Source organism: Hyperoodon ampullatus, assembly GCF_949752795.1.
Source record: "Hyperoodon ampullatus genome assembly, chromosome: 9".
In the NCBI taxonomy this organism is placed as follows: Eukaryota; Metazoa; Chordata; class Mammalia; order Artiodactyla; family Ziphiidae; genus Hyperoodon; species Hyperoodon ampullatus.
Window position 1 is genome coordinate 37035066 of NC_136922.1, and position 22150 is coordinate 37057215.

The window sequence follows — 22150 nt, forward strand, 5'->3', positions numbered from 1 at the left end:
AAAAAAAGAATGAAATTCTGACTTTTGTGACAACATGGATGAACATGGAAGGTATTATGCCAAGTGAAATAAGCCAGACAGAGAAAAAAAAACTACATGGTATCACTTATGTAGAACCAAAAACAAACAAACAAAATAGTTGAACTCATAGAAACAGAGGGTAGAATGATGGTTGCCAGGAGCTGAGTGGTGGGGGAAATAAGGAGAGGTTGGTAAAAGTTTTTAAACTTTCACTTATAAGATGAATAAGGCTTGAGGATGTAATGTATAACATGGTGAATATAACTGATAATACTGTCTTGTATAATTAAATTTTCTAAGAGAGTAGAACTTAAGTATTTTCATCAAAAAAAAATGTAACTGTGAGGTGATGAATGTGTTAAATGAACTCAATGGAGGGAATCATTTTACAATGTATATGCATATCAAATCATAACTGTATATGTTAGATATATGTATTATAATTTTATTTGCCAATTATACCTTAATAAAGCTGAAAAAATATTTTTCAAAAGCTTTTTCCCCCCGAACTGACATAATCCTACAGAAAATATTAAGAGAACTTTTCTTTGAGTTATTTCTTTTTCAATGTTTCATTGCTCATTAGCCGGATCAATATACAAACCATTTCCTCCCAAGGGTTATCTTTACTTATTTATTGAGGTCTGCCAATAACCTGATCGAGGGGAGTACTATATGGATTCCATAACTGGGCAAAAGTTATAGCATATACCATGAGAACATGTAAACTTTTCTTATCTAAGGCTTGCCTTCTTCCTTAAAATTGTAAGAGCTCCATTGTGTTTTCTGAGTTCATGTCATTTTAAAAAAGACAAAAAATATGCATGCATACATTCCTGGTCCTTTACCCCTACTCTTTTGTACTTTTAGTTTTTTACCTCATTTCCTAGAAGGGCATTAACACAGGCTTCTGATGCATCGCAGATGGCTGTGAGATCATGTCCTCCTTCTAGAGCCAACACCACATGTCCATCAGCCAGTGTCATCAATTGCTTCGTCAAATGACCAAAGCCTAACATAATGCAAACAGAACATTTCAAAGTATAAATTAAAAGTTAACTGACCACTAGAATCTAATATTGATTGAGCACTTACTCTGCATATGTCCTTTCTCGGCACTTCCCATGTGCTAACTTGTTTAATACTCACAATAATTTGATAAATTAGGTCCTATTAGTATCTCTATTTAACAAATGAGGGCACCAAAACCCAAGATCTCACAGCTAAGAAGTATCACAACTAAGATTTGCAACAGTCATTTTGGTTCTTCACCAGTGCACATTACTGCCTTTCACAACACATTCTATGTGTACCTGGATGAAAAACTTGAATAGTGTTTGTTTGACAATAAGGTAAACAATTCCGTTTGCTTAATATTTCTTTCCTGTTTCCATCATCTGCCTTCATTATAAAAGGAGGTTTTCTATATGACAGCTCAAAGTACTTAACTATCACATTAGATTTTACAGACATTCTTTTACTATGACATAGTTGCTAAATGCAAAAAATAATATCTATTTATGTTATAAAGTATAATATGACAAACACCTGGTCACTCACCTTCCAATTTAAGGAAAATACTTTTGAAGCCCCCTGTATGCTTCTCTCTAATAACATAATTCCTCCTCATTATGGGAAATCAGGATCCTGAGTTTATGTTTATAACTCCTTTGCTTTCCATTGTTAATTTGCTTATTTTGGAACTTTATAAAAATGGTTTTATACTTTTGCACCTTGCTCTTTTCACACATTTTGTTAGCTCATCTCTGTTGACACATGTAGCTACAGTTCTATGCTGTCTAGTAGGCCATTTAACGAGTACAGAAGAATTTATTTACCCATTCTCCTGTTGACAAATATATAGGTTTTGTGTTATTACAAAAATTGCCCCTATGGGACTTCCCTCGAGGCCCAGTGGTTAGGACTCTGCACTTTCACTGCCGTGGGCCCGGGGTTCCATCCCTGGTCAGGGGAACTAAGATCCCACAAGCCATGTAGTGCGGCCAAAAAAAAAAAAAAAATGCCCCATGAACATTCTTATACTAGTCTTCTGGTGTACATGTGCAAGAGCGGAGTGAAATTGTCATGACTTAAAACCTGCTAAATAATACCAGATCATTTCCAAAGGACTACTGTCAATCCCCACTCTGAGAAGCAGTACATATTAGAATCCCAGTTTAGTCACATCCTTGCCACCATTTGGTATGATTTGCCAACTGGGTGGATGAATGATAGCATCTTACTGTGGTTTCATTCAGTATAAGGAGGAACCTTTCTATTTCTACTCCAAATTAGAGTTTTCATTATAAACAGATGTTGAATTTAATTATTTTACTATACCAAATGAGACGGTTTTTCTCCTATAATTTCATAGTGTTGTGAGTTACATTAATATTTCAAATATTTAGCCATCATTGAATTTATGAAATAAAATAAGTTTGGTTGTGATATATTATCTTTTTTATACAAAGCTGGATTTGTTTGACTAATGCTTTGTTTAGAATTTTTTTTCACCTATGTTTATGAAAGGGGTTAATCTATAAATTTCCATTCTTTTATTGAGCATGTTGAACATGTTGAATTTTATTATGGTCAGACCCTCTTTTTCTATTATTTGACCCTAGAATGTTGGGTAGAAATCTTCTGTAAAACCATTTGACTCTTGTGTTTTCTTTGAGGAAGATTTTTATCTATTGAGAATTTCTTTAGGGATTAGAGGACTATTTGTGTTTTCAATATCTTCCTAAGTTATATTTTTCTAGAAATTTCTATCTTTTGTATTCAAACTTATTCAGTAAAGTTATTTATTACCTTTATTATCATATGATGGAACTCCAATTAGATGTAGTCATTGTTACTGTATCCTCAACATCTCTGAAGTTTTCTTTCATATTTTCTTTCTGTCCTGCATTATGTGTACTTTTATTTCATATCTATCTTCCAGACTTTCTCTCTCCAGATGTATCTAATCTGCTATTTATACTTCTACAGATATTTTCATTTCAGTGATTACATTGTTCAATTCCAGATGTTCTATTTGGTTATATTTCATAACTTCCTAATCATTTTTATATTTTCTTACTTTTGGTTTATGTTTTTATTTCTTTCTTTTATTTCTTTAGGCATAATTATTTTTTTTTGTATCTGCTACTTGAAGTCTTTGTGGCTTAGTTTTACTATTTTTTGTTTCTGATGATTCAGCCTCATGAGGTCTTAATTCTCCTTTGTTTTTTGAATTTTTTTGAGCTCATATTAATCAGAACTTTATATGTGAGAAAGCTTGGAAGCCTGAGTTGAATGTGATATTTATCTTTGAAACCTGAGTTGAGTGTGATTTTGTTTGCTTCTGCTGGATGGCTGAAACATTACCAACCAAGATCAATTTTAAATTCTTAGACTCAAGGGCTGTTTTTTTTTAATGCACAGATAATGTAAATATAGACCCCAAAATGATTACAAATTGACATAGAAAAAAAGTTTTTTTTTCCCTTTCCATTCCCTTTAAAATTCCCTCTACTGATAGCCATAGCTAAGATCAATTTGTTGTTTTCTTCAGCTGTATTCCCTTTTCTCCTATTTATCCTTTTCTTTAGAGTTGGCCCTTTGACATTCCCTTTTCTATTCTAGTCTCCAATCAAAACCCTTCCCTTCATAGACCCAAAGCTTTGACTCCCCTTTCTAGTATGCAGTAGTCTATTAATGTTCAAGCTTTCGCCAACTGAACACTTTGGGATAGCCCAGGGTGGCCAACAGCTATAGTATTTGCTCACTTTTCTTCATCTTTTTGGAAGTCATCCATAAATTTAAAAGAGTAGTCTTGATATTTTCATGTAGGAGTATTTCAGGATATGCAGTCACTCATATTGCCAAATGTAAATGTCTCTCAATATTTAAAAAATTTTAACATTTCATAAACCTGCTCAATTTCAGCCACTACTGAAAAAAAAAAGGATAAATGAAAATACATAAAACCATGTGTTCGGGCTTCCCTGGTGGCGCAGTGGTTGAGAATCTGCCTGCCAATGCTGGGGACACGGGTTCGAGCCCTGGTCTGGGAAAATCCCACATGCCGCGGAGCAACTAGGCCCGTGAGCCACAACTACTGAGCCTGTGCGTCTGGAGCCTGTGCTCTGCAACAAGAGAGGCCGCGACAGTGAGAGGCCCGCGCACCACGATGAAGAGTGGCCCCCGCTCGCCACAACTAGAGAAAGCCCTTGCACAGAAACGAAGATCCAACACAGCCAAAAATAAATACATAAACTAATTAATTAATTATTTTTACAAAACCAACCATGTGTTCAATATGGCATTTCATTTTTTAAATAGGCTTTAAGAACATGCAGGACATAAACATTTAATTTTTAAAACAATTATATTTTTAAAGCAGTTAACAGATGTGTTGCTACAGCATAACACATCTGGACTGGGCTCCCAGATCCTCAGATGCTCAGCGGCCCACAAGTTCCTGAATCGACTTGTTGAAAACAAGTGGCCAAGATTGCGGAGTAGGAAGACCCTGAGCTCACCTTCTCCCATGGGCACACAGAAATTACAACTATTTACAGAGCACCTATTGAGGAGAAAGACTAGAAGGATATCAGAAAAGATCTACAACTAAAGATATAAAGAAGGAACCACAATGAGATGGGTAGGAAGGGCAAAGATGTAGTATAGTCAAGAGCCATATTCCTAGGTGGGCACCCACAGACAGGAGGATAATTACAATTACAGAGGTTCTCCCCAAGGAGCGAGGGGTCCAAGCCCCATTGAGCTCTCCAGCCTGGGGGTCCTGCACTGGGAAGCCAAGATCCCAGAAAGTTCAGCTCTGAAGGACAGTGGGGCTTACTTTGGGGAGAGCCAGAGGGCTGTGGGAAATAGACTCCATTCTTTTTAATTAATTAATTAATTTATTAATTTATTTATTTTAGGCTGCATTGGGTCTTCATTGCTGCGCGTGGGCTTTCTCTAGTTGTGGCGAGTGGGGGCTACTCTTTGTTGCAGTGCATGGGCTTCTCACTGTGGTGGCTTCTTTTGTGGAGCATGGGCTCTAGGCACACAGGCTTCAGTAGTTGTGGCTCACGGGCTTAGTTGCTCCTCGGCATGTGGGATCTTCCCGGACCAGGGCTCGAACCCATGTCCCCTGCATTGGCAGGCAGATTCTTATCCACTGAGCCACCAGGGAAGTCCCTAGACTCCACTCTTAAAGGCACACACAAAATCTTACACTCTCCAGGACCCAGGGCAGAAACAGTAATTTGAAAGGAGCCTGAGTCAGACACACCTGCTGATCCTGGAGTAATAAAAGGGAGAAACCTACAAACAAGAATACTTTACCCAGCAAGGCTTTCATTCAGATTTGATGGAGAGATCAAAAGTTTTATAGACACGAAGCTAAAAGAGTTCAGCACCACCAAACCAGCTTTACAAGAAATGTTAAAAGGACTTCTCTAAGTGAAAAAGAAAGGGCCATAACTAGAAATATGAAAATTATGAAAAGAAAAGTTTCATTGGTAAAGGCAAATATATAGAAAAGGTAGTAAATTAGCCACGTATAAAGCTAGTAGGAAAGTTTAAAGACCAAAGAAGTAAAATCATCTATATCCACAATAAGTACTTAAGGGATGCACAAAACAAAAAGATGTAAAATATTATGTCAAAAACAGTAAACATGGAAAGGGGAGTTAAAATTTAGGGTTGTTAAAATGTGTTTGGACTTAAGAGAGCAGCAACTTAAAATAATCATATTTATATTTAGATTGCTATATATAAACCTCATGGTAACCACAAACCAAAAATCTACAATAGATACGCACACAAAAAAGAGAAAGGAATTCAAACATAATTCTAAAGATAGTCTTTTGGCTTTAAAAGACACATGCGACCCAATGCACTCAACAGATTTATAGAGAAAAAGATATCAGGCTTGTGGTTATCAGAGGTGGGGTTTAGGGGGAGGGGGAATTGCATGAAGGCAGTCAAAAGGTACATATTTCCAGTTATAAGATAAATAAGTACTATGGATGTAATGTACAGCATGATAAATCTAATTAACACTGCTGTGTGTCATATATGAAAATTGTTAAGAGAGTAAATCCTAAAAGTTCTCATTGCAAGGAAAATATTTTTTTCTATCTCTTTAATTTTATATCTACATATATGGGATGATGGATGTTCACTAAACTTACTGTGATAATCATTTCATGATTTATATAAGTCAATTTATTATGCTATACACTTAAACTTATACAATACTTGTATATCAATTATATCTCAAAAAAACTGGAAGGAAAAAACCCAAAACATTAACAAAATTAATAGACTTTTTAAGAGCAGTTTTGGGTTTATCGAAAATTTAAGCAGAAAGCACAGAGAGTTCCAATATACTACCCTACCCCCTTGCTGACCCCTATTAATAATATCTTGCATTAGTGTAGTACATTTGTTACAGTTGATGAACCAGTATTGATACATTATTGTTAACAACAGTCTATGACCAGGATTTACTCTTTGTGTTGTATAGTTCTATGGGCTTTGCCAAACACATAAAGTCATGTATCCACCATTATAGCATCATACAGATTAGTTTCAAGGTCCTAAAATTCCCTGTGCTCCACCTATTCATCCCTCCTCTCTGCCCCCCAATCGCTAGAAACCAATGATCTTTTTTGTCTCTGTAGTTTTGTTACACATTTTTTCAGTGTTTACATTAATTCAAATTTTTAGCTTCTTGTATTAACCATTCTAAGTACAAGACTATTTCATTCTCCCTCATTTATATAATACTTATAATATTTATAATACTTCTATATCCATGAAAACTTGAAAGAATTATCACAAATGTGGAAATGCATGGTCTGCAAGCCTACCTAGGCTGCTCTCAAGCCTGACTTTGTTCTTCTCTTAGGTACTGTGGGTTTTTGTTTGAAAAGAAAGTAAATTTTCAAGATAAGGTTGGTAGAAGTAATGCAAGTCCATAAAATTGTCAAGCAGTGAGACCCTAAAACCACACTAAGTTGCTTCCATTTTAGAACAATGAAATAGTATCATCTTAATCCCTGGAATGCATTGAGATATCCACTCAATAAACCAGAGCTGTCCAGAATTTCAGCTCTGGTCTAGCATTTGAGGTTAACTACGAACAAGGTGAGTTCATTTCCCCATTACCTTGCAGCACTTCAATGTTGATTCTATCCACTTAGCTACTATTTTGATGGAAGTCAAAATATTCACTTTATAATTACCCTATGTTTCTAAATACTTGGCAAAAACTATTCTAAAAAAGATTTAAAAATTAGGTGAAAACTGTTTTTAAGCATTATTGTGTTTTTCACTTCTATGGACCTCATGATGATACCAATAAGATCTTTTCCACAGGCCATTTAGGAATGAGGCTGAACACATTAAGCTCCACCTTCTTACCTGACTGCTATAAAAAGAACGGTAAGCTTACAGAAAATGTGTAATGCAGAGTTCTGATCCTAATGCTTAGGAACGTTCTTGGCCTAAGTCAGGGTTAATGGCACATAGTAAGTAATTCCATTCTAGAAGATAAATGAGCAAGAAATACTCATAATATTCATAGACAGATATTTCTGCTAATCATATTGTTAAATATTCTGAACAGCTTTTCCTGTAACCTAAACCATGGCTACAGTGATAACTTAAAAAGAGATAATAATAAATCAAGCCTGTATGCCACATCTTTCATAATGAAGGTTCCTAGCAATTGAGAATTCAATTATCTAAAGTTACTACTGAGCGGATCAAATCACATGGATTAAAAAAAAGGAGGTGGGGGGAGGGATAAAGTCTCAAATCTGATTTAAGTTCACTCTTTCCTTTGGGAATAAAAAAAAAAGTCCCGTAAAATACCAAATTTAGATGGGATAGTAAAAAGTGGAAGGAAAGAATGGAATGAAGCTAATCTTTGATCTCTATCCAAATTCCTCTTTCTTTTACCTACAGGGTTTATTTCCATTCACATGTTACCCATGTGATCTCTGGAGCCACAGATTGAGGCAGCTGAACTCTGAGTTATCCTTGCACAAAACATTCAAGTGAAGTAAAGAAATAAAATTTCTACGAGGCCTAAGCTCTCTCTTCCCATCAAAGTAAGAAATTTAAGAACAACGTTTTACTTCTATTAACCTGAGTTCTACTGTGTCCATTACTGCTGTACATATATAGAGGGATTAGAAAAGCTAAGTGTGGCTACCAATGTCAAGGTATCATTTTTCTGGACATGAGAAAAAGAAGATTCAGTGGTGTGTGCGTGCGTGCGTGCGTGTATGTGTGTTCATTTGAGAGGTTTTGTAACATAATTTTAATGGGCATAATTACAAGTTTCATTTAATAGTTTTTACTTCCAGCTTCACAAAAGCACAAAAGCTCATCCTACTTGTCACAACAAACTGAACCTGTACAGCTGAAAAATTATAGCAGAGAGCATAGCGCCAGCAAGGTTTTCCTCAAGGAGGTTCGAGTGTCTGCAGTGTGAGGGCTGATGGGAAAGAAGCGATCAAGTGAGAAAGTAAGTCTGCATAACACAGTGCATGTTGAGTTCAAGCAATTACAGATATGAAATGGGGTGGAACTGGGTTCTTAAGGTCCACATATACCTTTTGTTTCTGAATTTTTTTTAGAGGGTGGGGTACTTAGGGAGGAGCCTCGTTGCCTGGGGCAGCAAGATGGGCAGGATCAGGTTAGTGACTGGAAATGATACATATTCAGTGAAAATCAGCCTCAGAAGTTGTCCCTACCATGTGCATTGGCTGTGACAGAATACTCTAAGAAATATTTTTCAAAGTGAAAGTTGGCACCTTAAGCTCTTCTGAGAAAATCTTCTAGAATGAGGCATTAACAAAATACTGCCACTACTACTTACTGTACTACTGCTACTGCCACTACACTAAAGAATACTATATATAACCTGGTTGTTTCAAAAAGCATTAAGTTAATTTAATTAAATCAGCATTATTATAAGCATAAGAAGGAAGGTACACTGTAACAAATCTTTTTTTTTTTTTTTTTTTTTTTGATGACCAAACATACTGAACTGGTAACTACCAAGACTGAGACACCACTGAGGAAGAGAATTGCAAGGGCATCTTTAGCTAGAAATCCTCTGATTCACTGGAAGCAAACTTAATTTTGTTGCTTCTGAAAAGAATATTAAATAAGCAGTAAATATGGTAGTGCTTCAAATGACCAATTTCACTGTGATTTCCCAAAATTCTATGAGGGTTCATTTCTGCTAAAGAAGTCATATCGTGTCAGCATTTTTATTAAGTTTGGAGAAATTGTTTGAAATGAAAAGTTGCTCTAGGAAGCCTCAAAGATTAAACTTTGGATATATATTTCATAACTAAGCCATAGGACACAAAAGGATTCACCCTTCCAAATGTCATGTCTCATATGCTTCTCCCTAATGTTTCCCAAATAGTTCCCAGAATATTGGTAGTGCAAGGAAACAACCCTAACTTTACTTTAATTTCCATCTGAAAACAACTATTTTCAAAACAAAAATTAACACATGTTTATTGTGGAAAATGTGGAAATAGAAAATAGAAAAAAAAGGGCAAATAAAATTATGTAATATATAACAAATGTGATATATGTTGTTATACATTATATATTTTTAAATAAATATTAATAAAATAATTATAATTTATATAGTTATAAATCCAGTCCTACCGACCAGAAATAGCCAGTCCCACTTTTGTGGTATTTCATTCTTATAGTTTTTGTGTATTTTGAAAATAAAACAGGATCATATTGTAATTTTTAAACTTACATTTACAAATACAAATATAGTAGAAAACATGTTTCATATACTCTGCAATATCATTTTAAATGTATTAATATACCAACTAATTCCCTGTTTTTAGATATTAAATTATTACTAGTTTTCAGCTTTATATATAAGGTTGCAAATAATATCCTCCTGTATGGTTGAAGCACTTATCTGATTCTAGTGTTATTACGTATTATTATAGGATGAAAAGAGGCTTGCTTTTTTTTACTGCTAACTTTTCTTTTTTACCAGAGTATGAGATAGAACATAAATAGTAAAGCACATGATGGCAAGACGGGAATGAAGTTCCTAAACTTTATAAACTTCATTCATGTGCATTCAGCAACGCCTGTTGTGGATAACTGAAACATTCTTATAGAAGCTTAGAGAAATGAGATACTCTTAGAAAGTCTGTTTTTATTATGAAATTGAAAATATGTAGTGTATCAGAACTCTCTAGGGAGGCCAACACTGAGGGACTTCTGCTGTAGGTTGAAGAGGGACTTCTCTCCAACTTAGAGTGTAGTTAACCATTGCTATTTTGCCATCCTATAAAAATCACACCCTAGAATCAGTAGCCAACCCCCAAGAAAGGTAGGTACTTGGGTCATGATTCACTTGATTAATAAAGAAATAGTGACACAAAATGACTGATTAGAAATCATTTCACTTCTACTTGTAAATCTCCTAACTTTTCTGATATCAGTCTCCCATTCACTACAGTGCTTCTTCACTATTATTTCCTATGTCTGCCTAGGAAAGCTTCAAGTAAACAAAGCAAGAATGATAGAGGCAATCCCCCACCCCATGGTGCCATTTAGCAGAGGTAGTGGAGTGAGAGTCAGCAGCAATGACAGTCTCTTTAGAAATAATGACACCTAATACGTTACTGATTTATGTAATTTTTGTAACTCTTTCTGATATGGTAAAAAAGTCTCAATAACAGTTTTACTCATTTTTTAACAGGTTAGTTTCATTTGGTCCTAAAATATTTGTGAAGACTTCATTGCAAATTCAATATAGTAGGGATCAATGGAGTCAGACACTTTTGTCCTGTTTTCATTTGCAATTTAATTTTGCACATCCACTGGCAAAATTTCCGTAATTATGTCCAGGAAAGATCAACTGAAGAATGAACATACGGTAAAGTGTAATTACAAAAATTGTAGTCATTTTCCTCTCTAAACCCCTTAGTCATTAAGTTACCATGTTGTTCTTTAGGAAAATGCAGTCAAACTCAAGTTGAGAGAGAAGTTTGGGTAGCATGTGGCTGGCTCATGTATTGTGAGGCTCCCTAGCAGGACTTCAAAGCAGAAGCTGATTGTTGCATATGGGAAGAATGGTCTCCACAGAAATACCTTTTTAAGAATTATGATGCTGTAATTCATATGGTAGGCACTTGTGATTCGTTCCTGATGATGTTGGGATCATTTAACTCACAAAACCATTGTCGCTACCATAAAATCCTTTCATCTGTAGCCAAAAAAGGTTTATTTCATGCAAATGAAAATTTTTCATTAAAGCATCACCTTAATAATGGGAAAGGTATATATTTTCTGGTCATGTTTAAAATGTAAATTTATGAACATATTTTGAAGATTCATTTCACATTAAGATCTTTATTTATTTGATGTTCTAGGACTCTTTTCAAGTTCATTGAAACTGGAAATCAATTTTAGAAGAACTAAGGAGATTATTATCATTAAATCTTTCAGTTGGCTTATTCCAAGCAGCCCTATAAATACTGCATATGTTTTAAAGAAGCCACTTTCAAGTACAGTAAAAATCCTTTTACTGTTCCAGTCAGTGATGCTCCAGGAAGTAATTTTATATTCTCAGCACCTTTTGAAAACAAATGAATAGTTGGTTTGTATCCTAAACAAAATCTGAGACAAGAGAATACTTCAATGCCAGTATTTTGGAAAAATGAAATTAAAAAATATTTATCCTCAGGAATTCCTGGGAATAAAATGGCAAGAAAGTTTGACTGGCATTTTGACCATCCATCCATCCATCCGTCTGTCCATCCATGATCCATCTATCTAGAAATCAACAGTTTATTTACTAAATGCCTACTATGTGCCACAGTTTTATATATAAATCTTATACTTCAAATACATGAACCTCAGTTTTCTCATCTGTAAATACAACTACGGATTATTTATTCTACCTCACAGATTTGAAATAAGTATCTAATCATAAAAAGCCACCTCAATATATATATAAATACAGTACATTGAACAGAACCTGGCACATAGCAGGTATTCAGTTTTTATATTTTTGAATACAAGAGTTTAACCGTAGAACTTAAGATCTAGAAATGAATTTTAAGATTAAATACTCCAATCCTTTCGTTTTAAGGTTGAGGAAACTAAGACTCAAAGGTCAATTATCAAGGCAAATAGTTAACTACAGAGTTGGGGTGAGAACCCAAACCATTTCCCACTATTCAGCCAACCCAATAGATATTAAGACTGCCCATTTTTTTTAGACATGATTTCCAGTTCAAAAGGAACTTTAAAAAGAGTTCCTAGACACCAAATGGCTTTTACAAATCATTGCTTTGGTGTGTTAAGTGTAAATGATCCAGAAACATGTGAATTAAATTTCCCTTAAAATACACAAATATAAAACCAGTGAGGAGATAAAAATCCCTAGAAAATGCTTTTGGATATCATAGGACCATTCCTTCCCACCCCTCAACAAAATTGTTTTTGCCAAACCCCAACTGCAATTTGATTTGCCAATCACTAGCTTTTACTGCTGTTTTCAATAATGCATTAAACACATGGGATCTATTCTCTCATCGATGCTCATGCAAAACTGGCCAAGTGGGATGGAACAAGAGCAGGACAGACTCATGCTAAGCAATGATGATCCCATTACAGTACTTTGCACTACTCAAATTCAACCAGTATTTACTGAGTACACACTCTAACAATAACTAGGGAAATACGTGGATGAATAAGATATAGTTCCTGCTTCCAGAGAAATTACATATAAGGGGCACATACACGGATAAATAAAATTTGACATAGAGAAAGATAATTGTTATAAAATAAACACATTTTTATAAAGCTTAATAGATGGAAGACATACATCTGTTTAGAAGAAACTCAGAAGATAATAGAGGACATATTCAAACATTTGCAGTGTTATGCATTTGTATATCTTTGCCTCAGCTTCCCACTTCTGATACAGGAACAGTCATGTTGGTTAGTTTCAGTAAAATATATGTAAAATGCACCCACCCAGCACTTCACACATAGGCAATATCAATAACTATTACTTCCTCACCAGCCCATCAGCCCTCTTCGTGATTCAAAAGCTCTCTTAGGTAAACAGGCAAAGTATTCTAAATGGTATCATTTTTTCATTCATTTGGTTTTTCTACTAGTAAACTTAGTTGTAGAATTACTCCGTTATGCTCACATAGGACCACATATATTACAGTTCCAGACAGCAAAATGGGGAATGGAAAAATAAGTTTGGAGAACAGGAACCCATATTTCCAGATAATCCTACTCTTTAAAATTTTTTCTAAAAAATAGGGCTTCCCTGGTGGCGCAGTGGTTGAGAGTCCACCTGCCGATGCAGGGGACACGGGTTCGTGCCCCGGTCCGGGAAGATCCCACATGCCGCTGAGCGGCTGGGCCCGTGAGCCATGGCCGCTGAGCCTGCGCGTCTGGAGCCTGTGCTCCGCAGTGGGAGAGGCCACAACAGTGAGAGGCCCGCGTACTACAAAAAAAAAATAATAATAATAAATAAAAATAAAATTTTTTCTAAAAAATAAATTGCCAGAATTAATACGTTCAAATCTAGCACCTAGCTTGGTACATAGTAGATGCTCAGTACATGCTACTGAAAGAATGAATGAATATGGAATGAATGTATTCTATTTAAGTTTACTTAATTCCATTTCAATTAGATAGTATGGTAGGCAGAAATCTCAGAATGACCCCCAATAACTTTTGCTCTTGTATAATACAGTCTCCTCTGAGTGTGGATGAAATCTGTGCATATAATGTATACTCCTGTGGTATGGCAAAAAGGTGTTTCAGTTGACTTTGAGTAACTCAAAGGGAAGATTTCAGGCACTGTCGGAGGGAACTGGAGGGGGTTGGCTAAGATAATCTAATTGCATGAGCCCTTCAATTTTTTTTTTTAATTAAAAAAAATGTCTTTTGGGGCTTCCCTGGTGGCGCAGTGGTGGAGAGTCCGCCTGCCGATGCAGGGCACACGGGTTCATGCCCCGGTCCGGAAAGATCCCACATGCCGCGGGGTGGCTGGGCCCGTGAGCCATGGCTGCTGAGCCTGCGCGTCCGGAGCCTGTGCTCCGCAATGGGAGAGGCCACAACAGTGAGAGGCCCACGTACCGCCAAAAAAAAAAAAAAAAAAAAAAAAAGTTTTTTGGCCATGCCACGCAGCATGCAGGATCCTAGTTCCCAGATCAGGGATCAAACCCACATCCCCTCCAGTGGAAGCGCAGAGTCTCAACCACTGGACCACCAGGGAAGTCCTGCATGAGCCCTTTAAAAGCAGAGTTTTTCTCTAGTTGGTATTATAAGAAAAGTTAGGGAGATTTGAAGCATGAGAAGGACTTGATGCACCACTGATGGTTTGAAAATGTAAGGGACCATGTGAGGAGGAATGTTGGTAGCTTCTAGCCAACAAGGAAATGGGGACCTCAGTTCTACAACTGCAAGGGACTAAATAAACTCAGAAGAGGATTGTTCCTTACAACCTCTAGCATAAGGAGCCAGCCTGGCTGATATTTTGATATCAACCGTGTAAGACCAGAAGCAGAGAACCCAGTTCTTGTGATCTAACAGAACCGTGAGGAAATAAATGGATGGTGGGGCTTCCCTGGTGGAGCAGTAGTTAAGAATCCACCTGCCAATGCAGAAGACACCGGTTCGAGCCCTGGCCTGGGAAGATACCACATGCCGCGGAGCAACTAAGTCCATGAGCCACAACTACTGAGCCTGCACTCTAGAGCCCACGAGACACAACTACTGAAACCTGTGTACCCAGAGCCTAAGATCCGCAACAAGACAAGCTACCGCAATGAGAAGCTCATGCATCACAACAAAGAGTAGCCCCCGCTCACTGCAACTAGAGAAAGCCTGCGGGCAGCAACAAAGACCCAACACAGCCAAATAAATAAATAAATAAATAAAAATTTAAAAAAGGATGGTGTTTTGAGTTAATAAATTTTCACATATCCCTGAATATGCTATAGGCGTAAGATAAATCGATAGCGGAATAACAGTTCATGAGGTAAAATTGAAAGTGTAAGGAAAGCTGGAATAGTAATGGTAACTACAACAATGAACAATTCTAAAATATTTATCCTGTGCCAGGTCCTGGGGTTCATACAGATGTTTCACTCAGTCCTCACACCAACATTATGAGGTAGCTACAGACAGTATCCAACTTTCTAGAGGGGCAAACAAAGAGAAGTTGAGTAACTTTCCCAAGGTCACACAACTAGAATATAGTAATGTCAGGACTCAGGCTCTAGACTCTGAGGCCTTAACCACTGACCCTACTGCCTGTTTAAAATAAGTGAGAAGAGCCCCAAATAATTTTTTTAAAAACCCACACACATAAAGCATGTTTACTTTTCACTTAGAATAACATGAAGTAACCAATGCATGTCACCATGTGCCCAAAGGGTTCATCTGTCCTCGCTATTCTCCACCCATTTCCCCCATTAAGTGCCAACTGCCAGTATGCTGAGGACTAAGACATATACCTTGACAATGCCTGAACAAAGTGTCTGCTGGATCTGGAAGAAGTGGGTTGTTAGAAGAAAATAAGGTTATGATGAATTTTCAGTCATGATGAGATACTTCAAATAGAGTCAGTGCTGCTAACTTCTCTGTTATGCTGAACCAAAGCCAAAATCTGTGGGTCACTTTGTTTAAAAGAACAGGAGAATCCCAGTCCTGGATGAACCCAGGTTTATGTAAATTAGGTGACCTTTTCCAGGCAGAGAGATTTCAAGAACTGTGAACTCTTCTGAAGAACCAAGGGCTCTGTATGATCACTGGCCATGTCAAATTGGACACTGCAAGCCTTTTCTAACTAATGCATCTTGTGCTCAAGGAACTATGGGAGGGCTTATACAACTGAAAGAGTGTACAAGTTAGGAGAAGACCCTGGGCCTGGAGATGGGCAAGCATCCCAGAAGAAAACTCTAGGCTCACTTTCAGAGAGCAGTGACCTCCATACACCAGCCACCCAACCACTTGTCGTTGGCTTCTCACATTTTTCAGGATTAAATTCAAAGCCTTCAAGACATGGTCTCTCTCTCCAGCCCCATCTTCTGTCATGTCCCCACATTTACTCTTCCCTTGACGTAACTAGTTACACAATTTGATGAACACAGCAACCAAACAATGCCCACAGTTCTGAGCTTCCACTGATGAAATGTCCTGTCACATCCAGCTAACTCCTACTCACCTGTTAAATTTAGTGTAAGCAACATCCTGAGCCCCCTGGGCAATGCAGAATTGTTCCTATGTGCCCCCTTCACACTGATTTCTCTCTATAGTCCTTAATTTGTGAGTTCACCCTACGAGGTTATAAACTTCTAGACAACAGGGACCACATCTTGCCTGGCTTTGTATATCCATTGCCTAGTACAGTGCTTGGCATTCTCAGTATGTTAATTAAATGACTGATGTATAAATAGTAGAGAGACCTGAAGCTGACTTTATAGACTTGGGTGAATGTGTGTTAATAGCTAAAGTGTATGTGGAACTTATTGCAGGGTAGGCTCTTTACAACTTATTTAATGTTCAACACAGCTAACACACACACACACACACACACACACACACACACACACACACACACACACACACACACACAGGTATGAAAGAGGTATTACCATTATTCTCAATTTAGAGATGGGAAGTAAACACAGACAGGTTAAAGCACATTGTCCAAGGTAAAACAGCTCTGGAGTCCACACTCTTAAATTACAATACCCAACTTTCTGGATTCAGGGCCCATGGTGATACTGGAGAGCAATTTTTGAAGAAAAGTAAAGAAAAGCAAAGCCCTGAAAAATGTCATGCTCTTACACCTACTACAGAATAACTATTTTCCTTTCTTAATGTTTTAAAAAAAATACTGTGGCCAGTACACGTAAAAAATCTTTCTCAAAGATTGGCTGGGGGAGAAGCCAGGGAAAAAGTTTAGGTCCAAAGAAATACAACAAGCCACAAAGAAAACTCAAGTCCCTGTCACAGACTGTTTTCTTACACAGTTCTATGAAACTTGTAAAGAATTTCATTAATTTAGTTTTACAGAGTGAAAGTAGAATACAGGAACTGTGCTGGCCAATGAGGATATAGTTTTGAGCGTAACAAAGACAGTCCCTTTCCTTACATCACTTAGAAACTAATGTTAGTGAGAGCTACCATCACCAGGTACCATGCTATGTGTTTGAAACATTATCTCATTTAATCATCACAACTGCCCAAGTGGGAGAATGAGTTAAAAAGAAATTAACTTGCCCAAGCAACACAGATAATGGCAAAGCTGTAATAAGGAAGTGGCTTGTTGATTCCAGCACGCGTCCTTCAAACCTCTCAGCTGTGTTTGAATCCACATACTGAAGTACTAGTTCAATGTATTAATGCTACAGTCACGGCACCAACTGTGCCTGAATAACACTCCTCAAATGTTAATGACTGTTACCCATTCTTCTTAATCAAGCTTTAACTTACATTCATAAAAACTGATTTTCAGGAAAAAAAAATCTACTTTGATTTTCTGATATTATCACTTCGAAAAGAAATATATTACTTGCCCCCCCGCTAAAACCCCTAATTTCTTTTCGAATTAACCCTTGGAACTAAGCTTGCTTTTCAACGTTGGTATAGCATTAATTCATGACGGCACTCCCCAAATCCAGCTCAGATAATGATGGTCATGGCAATTCTTGTAGTGACCACTGCCAAAAAGTTTATCTACTATATTTGTCCTTGTGGTTACTTCATGACTAATTGCTTTTTTAAAAAAAATAAATTTATTTATTTGTTTATTGGCTGTGTTGGGCCTTCCTTGCTGCGCGCAGGCTTTTCTCTAGCTGTGGCGAGCGGGGGCTTCATTGCGGTGCGTGGGCTTCTCATTGAGGTGCGTGGGCTTCTCATTGAGGTGGCTTCTTTTGTTGCAGAGCACGGACTCTAGGCACACAGGCTTCAGTAGTTGCAGTACACAGGCTCAGTAGTTGTGGTGCACGGGCTTAGTTGCTCCATGGCATGGGGGATCTTCCCAGACCAGGGCTTAAACCCATGTCTCAATGGACATAAGTCTCATTGCCAAAAACATTTCCTTGGAATTCCATTTCCCAAATGACCCGGGTTTTTAATTTCAAGACAAAAATACCTGATTTTAAAAGAAAAGTTTCTACCCTCAGGGCAAAACTGATGATTTCTTATTTTTCTTGCCATAAAAGGAGGTTCAGGAAGCCTCTGAATTATAGGTTTCAAGCAACCATTTAATTTAGATTAAATTAGACAGCAATTGTATGTTAAATAAATATGAAATGGCTCTGAATGTGTTTGTCAAAGATTAAGCATTCTGTAATACTTGGCTTCTATTACACATTTGTTATTGCTGATTTTTAAAATAAATCACCCTTTAATTGAAATATTTAAAGAACATTTACAAAGGAAAGTATAGTATTTAGCAAAACCCATGAGAATCTAGTAAGACCAGTAAGGTAGCTCTTTTAAAAAAAAGTAGCCTATTCTCCAACATTGTGGTAGAAAATCTGTAGTGCAATTGTGGCCAGAATCCTATACAATCTTTACAAATGCCATGATTCAACTTGCCAACGTGCCAACATGAAACCAAAAAGTGTTTATTTTAAATATTTATTATCAAAGTAGTTTTGGTCTGTTATAGGCTCTTCCCACCTGCTATTTAAAAAAAAATCATTAACTGAATTACAGGTAGATGAAAATAGAAACTTCCTCACATATCCATCAGTATATGAGTATAACTATCATTTTGGGGTGGGGGGGAGGAATGAAATATTCCAGAGTACACTGCATCGTGATTTTTATCCTGTACTATTTTCCTGCTTTCCCGAGCTGGAGATGTGGAACATGAAAAAGGAGTCTTCCCTAGATCATGCTAGAGGTCTTGCATCTTAAGGCACAACGAGGCCCAATATCCAAGATACTCTAAAATGTGGCAAAAACAGAGCATTTCAGGGAGCGTGGTGGCTTTTTAGGTCAAATACTTCAAGGCACTTAAGAGATCTGAAAGATGACAAGAGTGTAGCATTGAATGTTGACAGAGTGAACTAAGCAGAGGCCAGTGTCAGAATGGGTAGATCAAAGATAAAGAAGAGTTTTCAGGACTTTGGGGACTAGCTGGGAGTCCAGCTAGTCCAAAGTCTGGACTATGTATCAGAATAAATGAAGGAGCATAATCTGCTGGTAATTCCAGAATCATTAGAACTGGGAGGTCATGGATGTCTTTCAATAAGAGTCTGTAATGAGGGACTTCCCTGGTGGTCCAGTGGTAAAGAATCTGCCTCACAATGCAGGGGATGCGGGTTCGATCTCTGGTTGGGGAACTAAGATCCCACGTGCCGCGGGGCGACTAAGCCCGCACGCCATAACTACTGTGCTCATCCACCTCAACTAGAGAGCCTGTGTTCCTCAAACTGCAGAGCCCACAGGTCCTGGAGCTTGCACACCGCAACTAGAGAGAAAAAACCCACACGCCACAACTAGAGAGAAACCCGAGTGTGTCACAATGAAGAGCCTGTGCACCGCATCAAAGACCTCGCAAGCTGCAACCAAGACCCGATGCAGCCAAAAATAAATAAAATAAATAATAAATTAAAAAAAAAGAGTCTGTAATGAAATTAGGCAACCGATTTTCAAACTAAAGACCATTACAGATACACTAGGCTGGGAGTCAAGCTGGAATACACTTCAGATATGCACCTGTCTAGTCTATTGCTCCTCCCTTAAAGCGTCAGTATAGATTTACCAAAAATAGTTAAAATTGCAGAATCTGGATATTAACAGACTGATCCATAACTGAAAAATGTGGGAATTTTATTAAGGTATGACCACTGGCATTCTTCTTATCCCAATGAAAAGCGTCATAGCTTCAAGAAAAAAAAGAACTGAGTGACCAAAATTACCTAACTAATACCAGATGACAAAAGAAATTTAAAATGACTGTTAAAGGAATGTGCCTTTTATCATAACTATTATGTCTCAAAGGAGTTGTGTAACTCATCATAAAAACTTTCAACCTCAAATTCATTAAGGAAAAATGACTTCTCTTGAGAGATACCCAGATGTTCTCTGCCAGCTCCTTAAATCCACCCAAGACATCTGTTGAGTCTTACTGCCTAAGGAATGTTAGTTTCTAGAAAAGATTATCTAGTCTATCTTGTGAAACATCAGTGACAGAGCCAGTGTGGCACTACTGATTCTGAGTTTGGGTAACATTAATCAACAGTAAAAACGAATGTTATCGGGGCTTCCCTGGTGGTGCAGTGGATAAGAATCTGCCTGCCACCGCAGGGGATACATGTTCGATCCCTGGTCCAGGAAGATCCCACATGCCGCAGAGCAACTAAGCCCGTGAGCCACAATTACTGAGCCTGCGAGCCACAACTACTGAAGCCCATGTGCCTAGAGCCCGTGCTCTGCAACAAGAGAAGCCACTGCAATGAGAAGCCCACATACCCCAACAAAGAGTAGCCCCCGCTTCCCGCAACTAGAGAAAAGCCCACGTGCAGCAACAAAGACCCAACACAGCCAAAAAAAAAAAAAAAAAAAGAACATTACCAACTAAATTCGAGTTCTGCTGGATAAAGCTAATTCTCATCTCTAGGTTTTAATTTCTCTATGGGTCAATTAAAGGGGTTGGATTAAGTATTTCTTAAAGTGAGGTTAACCTCTGGCTAATCTGAATCATGTAGGTGTTTATTAAAATGCAGATTCCTGAGACTCATTCCTGAACAAGTTAAAATCCAAATCTCTGGGGTGAGACCCAGACTCTGCATTTAAATTTATTTATTTATTTATTTTTGACTGTGTTGCGTCTTCGTTGCTGTGTGTGGGCTTTCTCTAGTTGCAGCGAGCGGGGGCTACTCTTCATTGCGGTGAGTGGGCTTTTCATTGCAGTGTCTTCTCTTGTGGAGCAGGGGCTCTAGGCACGTGGGCTTCAGTAGTTGTGGCACTCGGGCTCAGCAGTTGTGGCTCGCGGGCTCTACAGTGCAGGCTCAGTAGCTGTGGCACACGGGCTTAGTTGCCCCGTGGCATGTGGGATCCTCCCGGACCAGGGATTGAGCCCATGTCCCCTGCACTGGCAGGAGGATTCTTAACCACTGCACCACCAGGGAAGTCCCCCAGACTCTGCATTTAAAATAAGGCCCTCGAATTACGTTTCAGGGCCATGTGACTACAAGATCATGAAGGGTCCTTCCAGCTCTGCCATTTGGGTTGATCCTTTGATATCTGTAGTAGTCAACAATATAAGCATACCAAGAAACAAGCAAAATAGATCCAGTTTTATTTTGCTTGTCAACAAGACAGACATCGAAATAAAGATAATAGACTTCATTGTTACTCCAGGTTTGGGCTGTCATGAGATGGTATACAAAGTAGAATTTCAACCTGGTATTTTCACCCTTTCCCTGCCCTGTGTTGTATCCCAGTCTCCCTTTTAAGTGCAATTCTCCTCTTCCTTCTGGTCTCCATGAAATATACTTTTAAGAAGGGTTCTTACATGGTGAATTTATGTCAGTGGGTTATCTTTATCAGGAAAGTTTAGGCATGAGAGCCTCATCTCAATAATTAAATGTTAACTTTTACAAAATTCATAAAAAAGTGACCCATTATAATAAGAGTTATATAACTTGTTAATTCTGGAATGATAAAAGCCTTTTTCCTCTATTAGGAAGCCTTCTCAAGTGAAACTGTGTCCTGGCTCTCCCCCAAAATATAGTCTTAAAGGAAATTATTAACTCACATTTAAGACCAAACCTTGTCACCATCATTTTGGTTACTCTTACGATAAATTATAAAGTGTGAAATGCCAACATGAAGAAGACATTCCACTAATGATAAATAAATAGTTTAGGTTATAATGATAATAGGCAGCTCTTTGGAAACAATAATTTGCAAAACAACACATTAGTGCCCTTTTGATTTCATATTTCTAAAGATAATGAAATTTTCCTTAAGCACACTGAATTTTCTGTTGATTAGGCCTTTAAGTTAATCATGACTATTTATTACCTCAAGTATTTATTGAGGAAAGTTTTCTATGTTGTACTTGTCT

At 37.5% G+C, this 22150-nt stretch overlaps 1 protein-coding gene across 4 annotated transcripts in view; it reads right to left on the bottom strand.

Annotated features, from left to right (window-relative positions):
• HDAC9 (histone deacetylase 9) overlaps window positions 1-22150 on the bottom strand; it is a gene marked incomplete at its 3' end in the record, with an annotated part of 568944 nt that overhangs the window by 75150 nt on the left and 471644 nt on the right. For all 4 annotated transcript variants that reach the window (XM_079710903.1, XM_079710910.1, XM_079710909.1 and 1 more), the window contains one exon: window positions 900-1033. In XM_079710903.1, coding sequence (XP_079567029.1) covers window positions 900-1033 — 134 coding nt within the window. The remainder of the gene's footprint in view (window positions 1-899; window positions 1034-22150) is intronic.